Source organism: Empidonax traillii, unplaced genomic scaffold, assembly GCF_003031625.1.
Source record: "Empidonax traillii isolate 1590-97213 ecotype Southwest subspecies unplaced genomic scaffold, ASM303162v1 scaffold442:size488032, whole genome shotgun sequence".
NCBI classification, from domain to species: Eukaryota; Metazoa; Chordata; class Aves; order Passeriformes; family Tyrannidae; genus Empidonax; species Empidonax traillii.
The window spans coordinates 62,346-73,560 of record NW_020955635.1 but is presented as its reverse complement, the minus strand read 5'-3'; the positions used below and the strand labels follow the sequence as shown (position 1 = coordinate 73,560).

Here is an 11,215-nt window from a genome sequence, read left to right as displayed (position 1 = left end):
TCCCCACAAACATGATGAAGTTGCAATGCATCTTCTCACTGTACTATGTATACAGCTTTTGTAAAGCAAATATACTTATTTTGTATAGAGAAAGTATATTAACTTAGCATGTCTGGCTGTACTATAAATACCGGCATGTGAAACAGTTGTTCTGTACCAGGAGTTATGTTGATCTTTTTAATGCCACTTTAGGTTTTTTTTAAATGTGTTTATATAACTTTTAAGTAGGACTTTCTCTTATATACAGACTGAATCCTATGTATACTTTGCCTCCTGTACTCCAAATATGGTATATGTTTGCTCTACCATTTGATATGGAGGATGACCAAAGGTCTTACTATGGGGAGAAGAAGAACTTTGCCCTTTTCAAGAACCAGTGGACTTTTTATTCCATATACTGAAAAGCTAGAATGTTCTCGGTACTCATCTTTCCCCATATCATCTTGGTTTAACTGATCTGTTACCTCTCCATCTTATTAATTCTCTCTTTCCAAATATACTTTTTAAATTGCAGACTTTCTAGAAACAGAATACTTCCTACTTACTTGAATAAGAAGGTAGTGGATTTCACTTAGCTATCACTAAAAATATTGGTGGGCTGTACATCCTGGTTTTGCACTTAACATTAACTAGAGTTTGAATATATAAAATATATAAGTATTCCATGACTTGGTGCTGCACTGTAGAGACATATTCCATTCCCTTTGTTTCACAGATGATGTGTACATACCTGAGGATATTACCGGCCAAGTTGCTGTGGATGTAAAAAAACCTTGGGAATATATCGATACCTGGGAAAAGCCTATTTCTGGTAAGGTTAATAAAAGTAGAAAACATAGAAAACTGTAAGTGTTATAAAAAATAAAAACACTGCCTTTTCTACACAAAAAGCACCTCCACTAAGAAGAGAAAATAATTCTTAATCATCCTTATCAATACACCTCCTCATGGCTCAAGGATGCTACTAAAAGTGATAAAAATAAAAATATTTCATGGTCACTATTTATTCACTAACATATGCCATATGCTAAAAATTATCCTCACCAGTGTTGTAGATTCAACTGTGACACATACACCAAATGTGATGGTTTGGCTTGCATGTAACTGTTGCGGTTGTGTTGTTCAGAAAATATGATAGAAACCACTTGGCAAGTCAATACTTGCACATTTTTACCCCAGAAATATCTCAGACAATCCCATTCCCTAAATATGGGCTGGAGGAAAAGTAATGATGAATACCACCATGTATCTAGGGTATGATGACTTACATATGCAACACTTTATCTCTTTTCAGTTCTTTAGGCATAATTTTTTCATCTTCATCTGGGGATTAAGAATAAATGTGAAACGTATAAATCTTATTTTCAGAACCATTACATCTTCCTGAATTAGACAGAGCACTATTTCCTATCTTGATCTGAGAGATTATCAAAAAAAAAAAAAAAAAAAAAAAAAAAAAAAAAAAAAAAAAAAAAAAAAAAAAAAAAAAAAAAAAAGCATGTTCTATAAGTGACTGCAACAGTGCAAAACGAAAAGGGAACTGGGAAAGATGGAGATACTCCTGTTTGCATACTGTAATATTTCTGAAAATGCCCTCCCAAATGAGTCTTTGGATCTGCTCCCTTCTCGCCCACAGTCACTCTATTTATAGGGTAAACTAAGGTTTCATAAATAGGGCCTGAGGTACTTTGTGTAGCCAGTAATTCAGTATCAGGCAACTTGCATATTTATTGACATTGGCAGCATTATAAGAATTTTATTACTCGTGAGGATTTTCCCCTTGTAGGTACAACAAGTCTTTTGTTACGCAAATGTGTTGTACATATCTCCCGGTTTTTTCTTAAGGAAAGAAGGGCAAAGGTGAATAGTGGAAGAAAAATCTTTTCCTTTGCCTTTCCTTTGCATAATAAAATCCCTCATAATTGGCTGGAAAATACAGTAAAATGATTTGTAAGTATGAACTAAAGGCTCTCTTTTTAGACCTCACTGTCAAACGACCTCACCAGATAAAATTAATAGATACTGGCTAGAATTGCACATTGAAATTACCAAGTTGGGTGCTTCAGAAATTTCTGCCTTGGTAACTGTTTTTAGATCTGTCTATGCATGAAGTGACAGTGATGTTTTTCATTTTTCACTTGAACGGCACAGGATAAAGTTTTCCCAATGATAATTTCCCTTTCATTACATCTTTTGCTTCAAGCTGAGGGTGACTAGTTCTATCAATTAGAAAGTACAAGAGATCACAAATTCTGTGAGTAGGATACTGAAGGTGTTTCCAAGTACGCTGAGGTGGTGTTTATTGTGTGAAGACATATCCTTTTGGATGCCAAAAAATTACTGTTGACAGAAATGAGTAACTACACAGAAAGTGAATCACTGAAACACTTGTACAAAATCCCAGAGGAGCTACGTATTTTTAGAATAAGCTTGGTTTAAAACTTCATGGCACACACTTCTCAAAGAATTTAAGACTGAAAATACAACTCATTTCAGCTCCTAACATCACCTCTCCACTTTTGGTAATAAATAATAAATGAAACATTTTTTAAGAAGTCAGAATATAACTTGTAACAGGTTCCTGATTTTATGGAATTTGAGGCTAAATAATTAATAACACTGTCTTGTAATGTCATTCAGTAACTACATCGCCTGGCCCTCAGCACCCTCCTATACCTCCTGCCAAGCCTACACAAATGAGAAGAAAACCTCTGCCTCCAAACACCGTGACTGGTAAACCAGGGATTCCAGGTATCTCAGCCTTTTCAACATAAATATTTTATTGTGTGCAAGATAATACTGACTATCAAGGTACAGGAGAATTTTACAGTATAGATTTCTTTAATCTGTGAGATCTATAGAAACTAGTATTTTGGAACACACAGGCCTTTTGTGTTCTGACATAAACTCTATTTTTGATGGTTTTGTTCCTAACCTGCTTATGTCAAAATCATCCTTAATAAGAGACCTGAAAGCAAAACATCACTGTCCAAGTTATCCTTTAAGCAGATCAACCTTATGAGTATTTCATGTCTACTAATAGCATTTGTAGCTACTTCATGTGCATGTTGGATGGGAGATATTGAATATTATACACCCAGCTGGTTATTTGTTAAGAAATTCTGTCACATATATATGGCATATCCATTAACCACTGCAAATAATGAGCTAATAGTCACCTGGAGAAGTAACTGTACTGGGAGGTAGAGCGAGCTGAATTTTTTCATCTGTACAGAGTTTAGCTTGATTATTGTACTAAAGTATTCCAGCTTCTCAGTACCCATATAAGAGCACATAGAAAAGTTCATGTTTCTTATTTTATTTTAATTTCATCCTGAAACTGATATTCAGTATCCAATACCATGGCTTTCTGTGGATTCTATGTAAGAATCCTTAGGCTAACTTTTTTCTGAGTAGTCAGAAACTGTCATCTCCTTATGCTTAGCATCATGACAAGGGCTTTCCTCTTCATATTGGTCTCTGTCATTCCCTGGAAATACAAAGGTCTTGGCTGTACTCTATTTACTGTTGTCTTTTATGGTTTGTTTCATTTGGGACTTTGTGTCCTATTAAGGCACTAAAGGCCTAAATAATTCTTTAGTATTTTGTACAGCAGATGAGTAATAAGAATCTCCAAGCTAAAAGCAGAGCCGAGCTTGAAATGTTGTGTCTATCCTTGCTGTTGTTGTGGTGGTGTTTCCTTAGTAATAGCTACAACAAAACATAAGACATTGTCAGTCTTGAGCTGCAGCATAAAAAATGTTGACCTGATATATTTTCTTTTGCTTGTAATGAGGGTCTATACTAATTTTCTCCACTAAGTGCCTAATTAAATTACCAGTGATATGAAATTTCACCCTTTTTCCTTACACTGGAGGCCAGGCTATGTGGTAGTTAGCAGTTACCATGCTTTCCTAGGCTTTCAAGATGGAATAAACCAGTTAGATGATCTGCTTCTTCCTTGTGGGGCCAGTAGCAGATTTTCCTTCTTCTGTGTTTCCTAGTGTTTTATCCAGCTTAGTTTTAAGCATTATAATTTAGTTTCTCCTGCTTCCCTGGAGAGACAGTTCCACTGTAGTAACAGGAAAAATTTGCCTCAATGTTCTTCTCGGATTTTCCCTGTCAGAATTCTGTCCTCATTAACATTGTGATTAATTCCTTACTTGCATCTTTCTAACTCAAGCAGTGGATAAATATTATGGAAAGGTTTCTGTGCAGACCTTAAAAGTCTCCTGAATGGAATAAAAGGAAACAAAAGAGTTCCAAAACCTTTGTGAAACTGGACTCCAGTGACAGTCTTTCAAATTCAACTTTATTAAGGAAATTAGTGGAAAGTAGAGATTTTTTTATTTTAAACTTCATTCACCAGAGTTTAAAGAAGAGTTCTGCCTTCAGTCACTATGTTCTTCTGTGTCATATATGCACATTATGTAGTTCCTGACTTTTTCGGGGTTGAGATTTCCAGTCATGTCATGGTTATCTGGGAGTATCTGTATGTTTTGTGAATTTAATTCTTGTCTTTTACAGCTATTTTGAAAGGAATCAAGACATCCTTTACTTGTTTGTAAACTTTTAATTGGTTGTTTGCCTCTTAGAAGCCTGTTTTCTTTATTAGGTGGTAACAGCTGAGGAGTAAAAGTAATGTCACATAGTCTAGAAAATTTTCTGAAAGAGCTATTTAATTCTGGGAGATAATATTGCTTCTATCAGTTAGTTTCTGCTCAAATTTATGGCCCCTAGTAAGAAATGAGTCCAGAAAGAAAACTTTTTCCCTTGGGTACATAGTGTTACAAATGTTGAAAATGTTGGACTTGGTTGCATTTTCCTTACTTTCGTTTGAAATGCATTTTAATTTCATTTAGTGGAAACTCCAGTACCTCTCAGTGGTTAAACTCTTAATGCAGACCGCAGTTAAGGACTTGGTGTTTATTGTTACACATGGTCCAGTTCCAACCTTGCTAATTTATGTACTATATCAAGAGCAGAAATGAAAGGATCTTACATGCATTTGAGGGAAGAATCCAAGTTTCAGTTGCTAACTTCAAGTGTTATGTCTCACAACTCATGAAGAGACATGCTCTTTTATTTAAGAAAAGAAATGTCAGTGCTGGTAACTTTGCATCATTTTACCAGTCTGTGTGCATTAAACCAGGTAATATTCTAGCTGACTGAAGTCCTCTAAAACAATCTCAAAGTAGCAAAGAATTTTCTTACTGGGTTTCAGGATTAGGTTATATCTGCAATAAGCACAATCAGAACTTCCATAAATCCAACTGGAAACTGTTGTATAAATGTTGAAGTTTCAATGAAAGTACTTGTTGCATGAAGCAGTTGTCACAAATCTGAGTTCCCTTAGAAAATCATAAAGCTGTTTCTCTCTTTTAAATATGGAATGCCTTGTTGCAACCAGTCCCTCCATCTGTCATTATAGCTAAGCCCGCTGGACCAACACTACCTGTGAGGACAGGAACGTCATATAGGACACCAACAGCTTTTGCAACTCCAGAGTATTATGGTAAGCATATCACAAACAGTTCTGGTTTCTTTTTTTCTTTTTTTTTTTTTCTTTTTTTAATTAACATTAAGGTTATCATATTTCTTTTGCTTCCCTTCCCTAAATTATATTGATGCATTAGGTATTTAATATAAGAAGCATTCAGTCTGGGATAATTCTGATTCCTTTTATGCCACTTAGCAACTTTTTTAATTTGACTGAGCTCATCTAGCTGTCTTCTGATACACATTTTGGTAACTGAGAATATGACAGCCCTTCCATTTCCTATAAATCCATACATGCTGAGTAGGCTTTAAATACTATTCAGTGGCAATTTAAGTCTGTGCAGGGAGTAGATAAGGCACTTCTTTTCCTGAAAATTTTTTTGCACAGGAGATAAATTCAAAGTATTACTTGAGAGTAACTGATTTGTGCTCATCATGGATGTGATATCCTCTCAAGTATCTGATGAAGTTGCCACCATTTAAATGGGAAAAAAGGTAATAGGGCAAACGTAGTGGTTAATTGGTAAATTTGCCCTTCATAAAATTGGGAGTTGAATATGTCCAAACCTAAGTCTCTTCAAAGTGGCATGCAGTAATGAATTTGGAGGAGGATGTGCTCAGAATTTTTGGGCCCAAATATGCTGCTCTAAGTGTATTGTCATAAATTATGCTGTTTATGGATTTATACTGAAATTCTTGTCTCCCTTTAATGATCATGAACTCATTGTGACCCTTAGTGCTCAGTAAAGCAAGTTGGATGCTAGACTGATTTATTTATAAATGCTCATTGTGAATGTATTGTACTTTTTCCACTGAGGCCCGTTGTAGTATTTGCATGTAAAAGAAGATTCTATTCAGTGTAACGGCTAATTAATACTACACTGGTGTCAGGAATCCTGACTGCTTTAGCACATTTTTATTCACCAGTACATTTACCTTCAATTTCCTTCAAATTTTGTGGAGGTTGTACACTCTGGAGACAGAGTTTATGATTCCCTTGTTACTATTTTTAGAGAAGTTAATGTGCCAATCTAATAGTGCTATATATTCTAGGGACATGAAACAAGCTCCAAGCTAAACAGCAAGTACAGTGCAAAAAAAAATCCTTTTAAAAGGTCTAAAAAACATTTTACATTTGCTGCATGAACTGAATCCAGCAGCAGTCATGAAGTCTGTCATTTTGATTATGGCTGTGTTTATAGTAGCAGGTAAGTTTGCGATTTACTTGGCACCGCAGCCAAAATGTGTCACTGAAATGAAACGACAGATCTGGCAGCAAAAGTCTGCCATGGAAGACCTTTATCGTGATTTAAAATGCCAAAGGAACTGTGAAATGCTGCAGTTCTAACACTGAAACTTTGAATTAATTGCAAATTATATTATAATTGTGTTTCCCACAGTTGATGCAACTGTCTTCAGCTCGAGTCCTACTTCGGAAACAGATTCTTCAGGCAAACCAAGGTACCAAGGTAGGATATTAATAGCTATGGTATTTTTATTTGAGGGAATATACGAAGACAGACCTATCTTGCATCAAAATTATTTTGTTTGGTTATTCAAAGGCCAAAATTTTGTTTGATTCTGTGTCACTTCAGTGGCAGATGAAAGAGCTTTAGCACAAACCATCAGCATTTTCTTGACTAAATTTTACCTCTGTTTTCTTCCCTGTGACCACCTCCTACAGTTTTGTTCACAAACTTGCTGTGGCTCTACATTTGGGCTTATAAGTGTCCTTGGAGAGGTATTTTCCAAATACCAGTGCACCTTGCCACACGGGATATCTATCCATGATATATCCCTCACCTATTTTCCAGCCTGTAGTCAAGTTATTGCTGTTGCAATAATCTGGAGAGTTTAGCAGATTGAGATAAAAAGAAGAAGTGCTTTTGTATGAAAATATTTTTCAGGGTTTTTCTCTTGTTCTGGTAAGAGACTAAATTTCTGAAGACACCCTCTTTCTTGAGAGAGCTTATTGTTTACATGCAATAAAAGTTCTAATCTTAGAACTAGAGAGTTTGTCTTCAGTAACCTTTCTAATGTTGATGCAGAGTACAAGACATTTGCCTCAGAAAGTTTGTTCCAAAATTTGGTGCTGTACCACTGAAAATGGTTAAGATTTCGACAGTCACTTCAGAAACTGCAAGTTTCATGAAGCAAGTTTAATGAGTCTGGACTAAATTTGTTAATCCTGGTGAAACAAAGTGTACATTTTTGTATTACGTGCTTCACAAAAGCTGCAGGTGGAATTATAGTGTCATTTTACTATAGAAGAAATATAGTTAATTGTCCTATTTTGGGATTTTAATTCTTTCAAGCAGTATTATCAAGGTATTATCACCTGCTAATACCTTCAAAGTGGTATTTCCTCAGTGGTGCCAATGAGAGGGGGCTGAAGGCAGTGACTGCAGATCTAACAACAATAAATAACATTTTATAAAAATCAGCTTCATATTGAATATATGGGTTTTATTCTCAAACATTAGTGCTTGACTTGTGCAGACTTTTACTTGGTGCCCTGAGATGGATGTTGTGAACTAGGTGAAATGGCGTTGACATTTCTCAAAAAACACTCTGCTGAATAACAGCTCTTTCCTATTCCTCTTAGCTCCCCATGTCAAGTACATGAAGAAAGATGATGATGTGCCTTGCTCTATCACAAGCTCTCTTGAACATTTTCCTCAAGAAGAAGCTGGAATCAAGGAAGAACCCACTCGTCCTCCACAAAATCCTCCAACCAATCTCACGGTGGTGACGGTTGAGGGCTGTCCAACCTTTGTCATATTGGACTGGGAAAAACCAGACAATGACACTGTTACTGGTTGGTTTGATTTCTTTCCTTCATTGTATGATAGTACAGTATTTCCAGGTTAATTGACTTTTTTGGCATTAAAAAAATACTTTAATCCCAGAGGATTGAAGGACACTGATGCTTTTATTTTGTGCCATTGTGAACTCCAGGATGAGAAATTGCTACTAAATTAGAATAAGATTTTCAAAACTAGATCATTGGTGTCAGTGATGACACAAAGAGATTTTAAGTATCACTCTATTTCCTCTAATTTCTGGCTTTCTGTACAGGATCTGGTAAGATCTAGTCAAGAAGTTCCAACAGTGCAACAGCACTCTATTATATAGGTGCACACACAGAATGCAGACATCTTGCTTGACTGGCAGATGATGCTTAACAGTGGGCCAGACACAATCAAACCTTACATCCATCTAGCAAGTCAGTAGAAATTTGTCAGCATAGTACTTGCAGTACCAACCACAGGGTAAATAAGCTCTCTATGCTGAAAGAATCTGATCTTTTTTTATTTCTAAGGGAAGGGTTTTGTATTGAGAATTAATGCATATGAGTCATGCAGGAATCACTACACAGGCAGGTAAACATGCAAGATGGACATTCCTAATTTTTCTGTCGTCTTCTGTATTCAATATTCCAAAAAGTGAACATTGAAGTTAGCTAATAACTCAGTTAATGAACTCATCCAAGGACACTTTCTGAATTCAAAAGAAGGCATTGAGTCCCATTTTCTGAAAACAGTGATTGCTTCATACTGACACCAGTATGACACTACTTGTTTAGACAGACTTAAATCAATTTTTCTGTCATCTCTTTTTATTTTTGTATATTATACATGTTTTTCCAATCATCTTATTTGAGCATCACATTTCTTTTTTTTTTTTTTTTAAAGAAATACACTGTTTCAGATAGAACTGTGAAAACAGAAAACATAATTTGTTGTGCCTTTTTTTTTTTAAACTTTTTAAAAGGTTGCTTTGCTTAACCTTAGCTGGGTAAAAGGGGTTTCACTGGGTATGCTTAAAAACAAAACTCTGCTTCAGTAATGGAAAGGTCTGACAAATAACAACCAAAACAGTGATCAGTCTCACCTCCTTGTTTTCGTAAAGGCTGCAAATTGCAGGAACCAAGACCATTTTGCTCATTCTCTGTTACTCCTGTTGTGTTGCCACAGAAATGTAGGGCAGTTTGTTGCCTTGTGCACTCAGTAACAAGGAGGTACTGGATGTGCTCAGCAGTTCTTTTTATATGTTTGCTCATTCCCATTTTCACTGCATTTTCTTTTCCAACTTGAATGAGTTAAAAAAGTCCAAATCACACATTGACTTTGGGTTGGCAGAAGTTACTTATTCATTCACTATCTGGCTGTACCTAAGGCAGTGGATATCCACCATCTCTCCCACGCTTCCTAATAAATATAATTTCTCTAATGAGGTTTAATCAGGACAAATAAGTGATTTTGCATGTTTTTTTTTCTCCATGGTTCACTCAGCCCTTGGTGGCTAGATAGGAAAACATCTTGTTTCCAGAGAGGAAACGATAGAGAGGAAACAGTTATGCTTTAGACCAATATATGCTAATTATCAATACTAATATCATTGCACTGGGGTCACACTTGAGCAAATGATCTAAAGTAAAAGTACTCCACTTACTTTCTCCCTGCCCCTCTCTTTTCTGAGACAACCTGCATCTTCCTGCAGTTCCAAAAGTTTGATTTTAAAAGGCAGAGGTTGTTTTATTGCTGTTCATGGGTGATTGGTGAAGGGGAGAGGACTTTTGAAAATGGAAATTTTGAAATCTTCATTATTGGCATTAATTCCTTTCTTCAGGCTCACTTTCTGACCTACATGTTGCTCTGTACATGCTCTAAAGAACTGAGCCTATTGGAAGGTAAAGAGAGAAAGGTGTTCTGTAGGAGATCCCTTTTGAAATTGTAGTAAACCTAAAATTCACACATACATACTTGCATGTATATAATTGCATAGATTGAATTGCTGCAGTTTAGAAACTTTGAATTTTAGAACATAACTTTTTAGGGCTACTGTGCACTTCCACTTAAGTGTAATTTACTGCAGTGGGTTTGATAGCTGATTTTTGCATAAAAGAATGCAAAGGAAACCATAGTTGCACAACTGAGTTCAAAATTGGGTCAATTTGTGCATGTATGCTCATTTATATATACATCTTCTACGTTTATTAGGAGTGAGGATCTGAAAGTCCAGCAGCAATTAGGACAGCCTTTCCTTTTAAAAACTGAATCCTACTGCAGGTGTTTTTTCTTTCTGTGTTGACAATAAATGGGTCTCCTTGCATTACTAAAAAATTTAGTGAAATAAAAAGAGAAAACCATACATCTTGTTAGCATTTAATTAAAAACAAGAAAATTATTAGTATAATTAGGAAAAAAAAAGGGAAAGGAAGTAGTTTTCTAGAGGTTTTATAGCTTTTCATAGGTGGCCTCTTTGTTTTGTAGACCTAAATGCTCATTGCAAATGTTCTTTGAAAACATTCTCTTTTGGTAGCTCAGAAATAGCAAAGCTGCATGTCATATCAGAGAGAGGTTTCAGGAAGGGAAAAGGAAGGGGCTGATGAGGTTGTGACTTTCTTTTCAAAGAGAGGAAAATTAACATTATACTCAATGTTTTTCTTAGAAGAAGTTGTTATAAATTGGGACAGAAGTTTTCTGCTAGAGACAAACTGTGTCTGGAACTGAGCTAGGATTGAAAAGGTATCTTCTTCCCAAACATCTGTTGTTAATTCCCTGCTCAGTGAATGGTTTGTGCTTGATGATACATCTCACTGAGATGAAAAGAAAGTAGTGAGGCTCTAAAAATCATATGAATACAGAAATAAATTTATGCAAAATTATTTCATTCTAAACTAGCAGATTCCTTAAGTGCACAAATCCAAGTT

General features: G+C 35.6%; 1 protein-coding gene across 4 annotated transcripts in view; it reads left to right on the top strand.

The window, feature by feature from the left end:
* ABI3BP (ABI family member 3 binding protein) overlaps positions 1-11,215 on the top strand; it is a 143,101-nt gene that overhangs the window by 109,622 nt on the left and 22,264 nt on the right. For all 4 annotated transcript variants that reach the window (XM_027894791.1, XM_027894790.1, XM_027894789.1 and 1 more), the window contains 4 exons: positions 2,641-2,751; positions 5,432-5,515; positions 6,900-6,968; positions 8,105-8,317. In XM_027894791.1, coding sequence (XP_027750592.1) covers positions 2,641-2,751; positions 5,432-5,515; positions 6,900-6,968; positions 8,105-8,317 — 477 coding nt within the window. The remainder of the gene's footprint in view (positions 1-2,640; positions 2,752-5,431; positions 5,516-6,899; positions 6,969-8,104; positions 8,318-11,215) is intronic.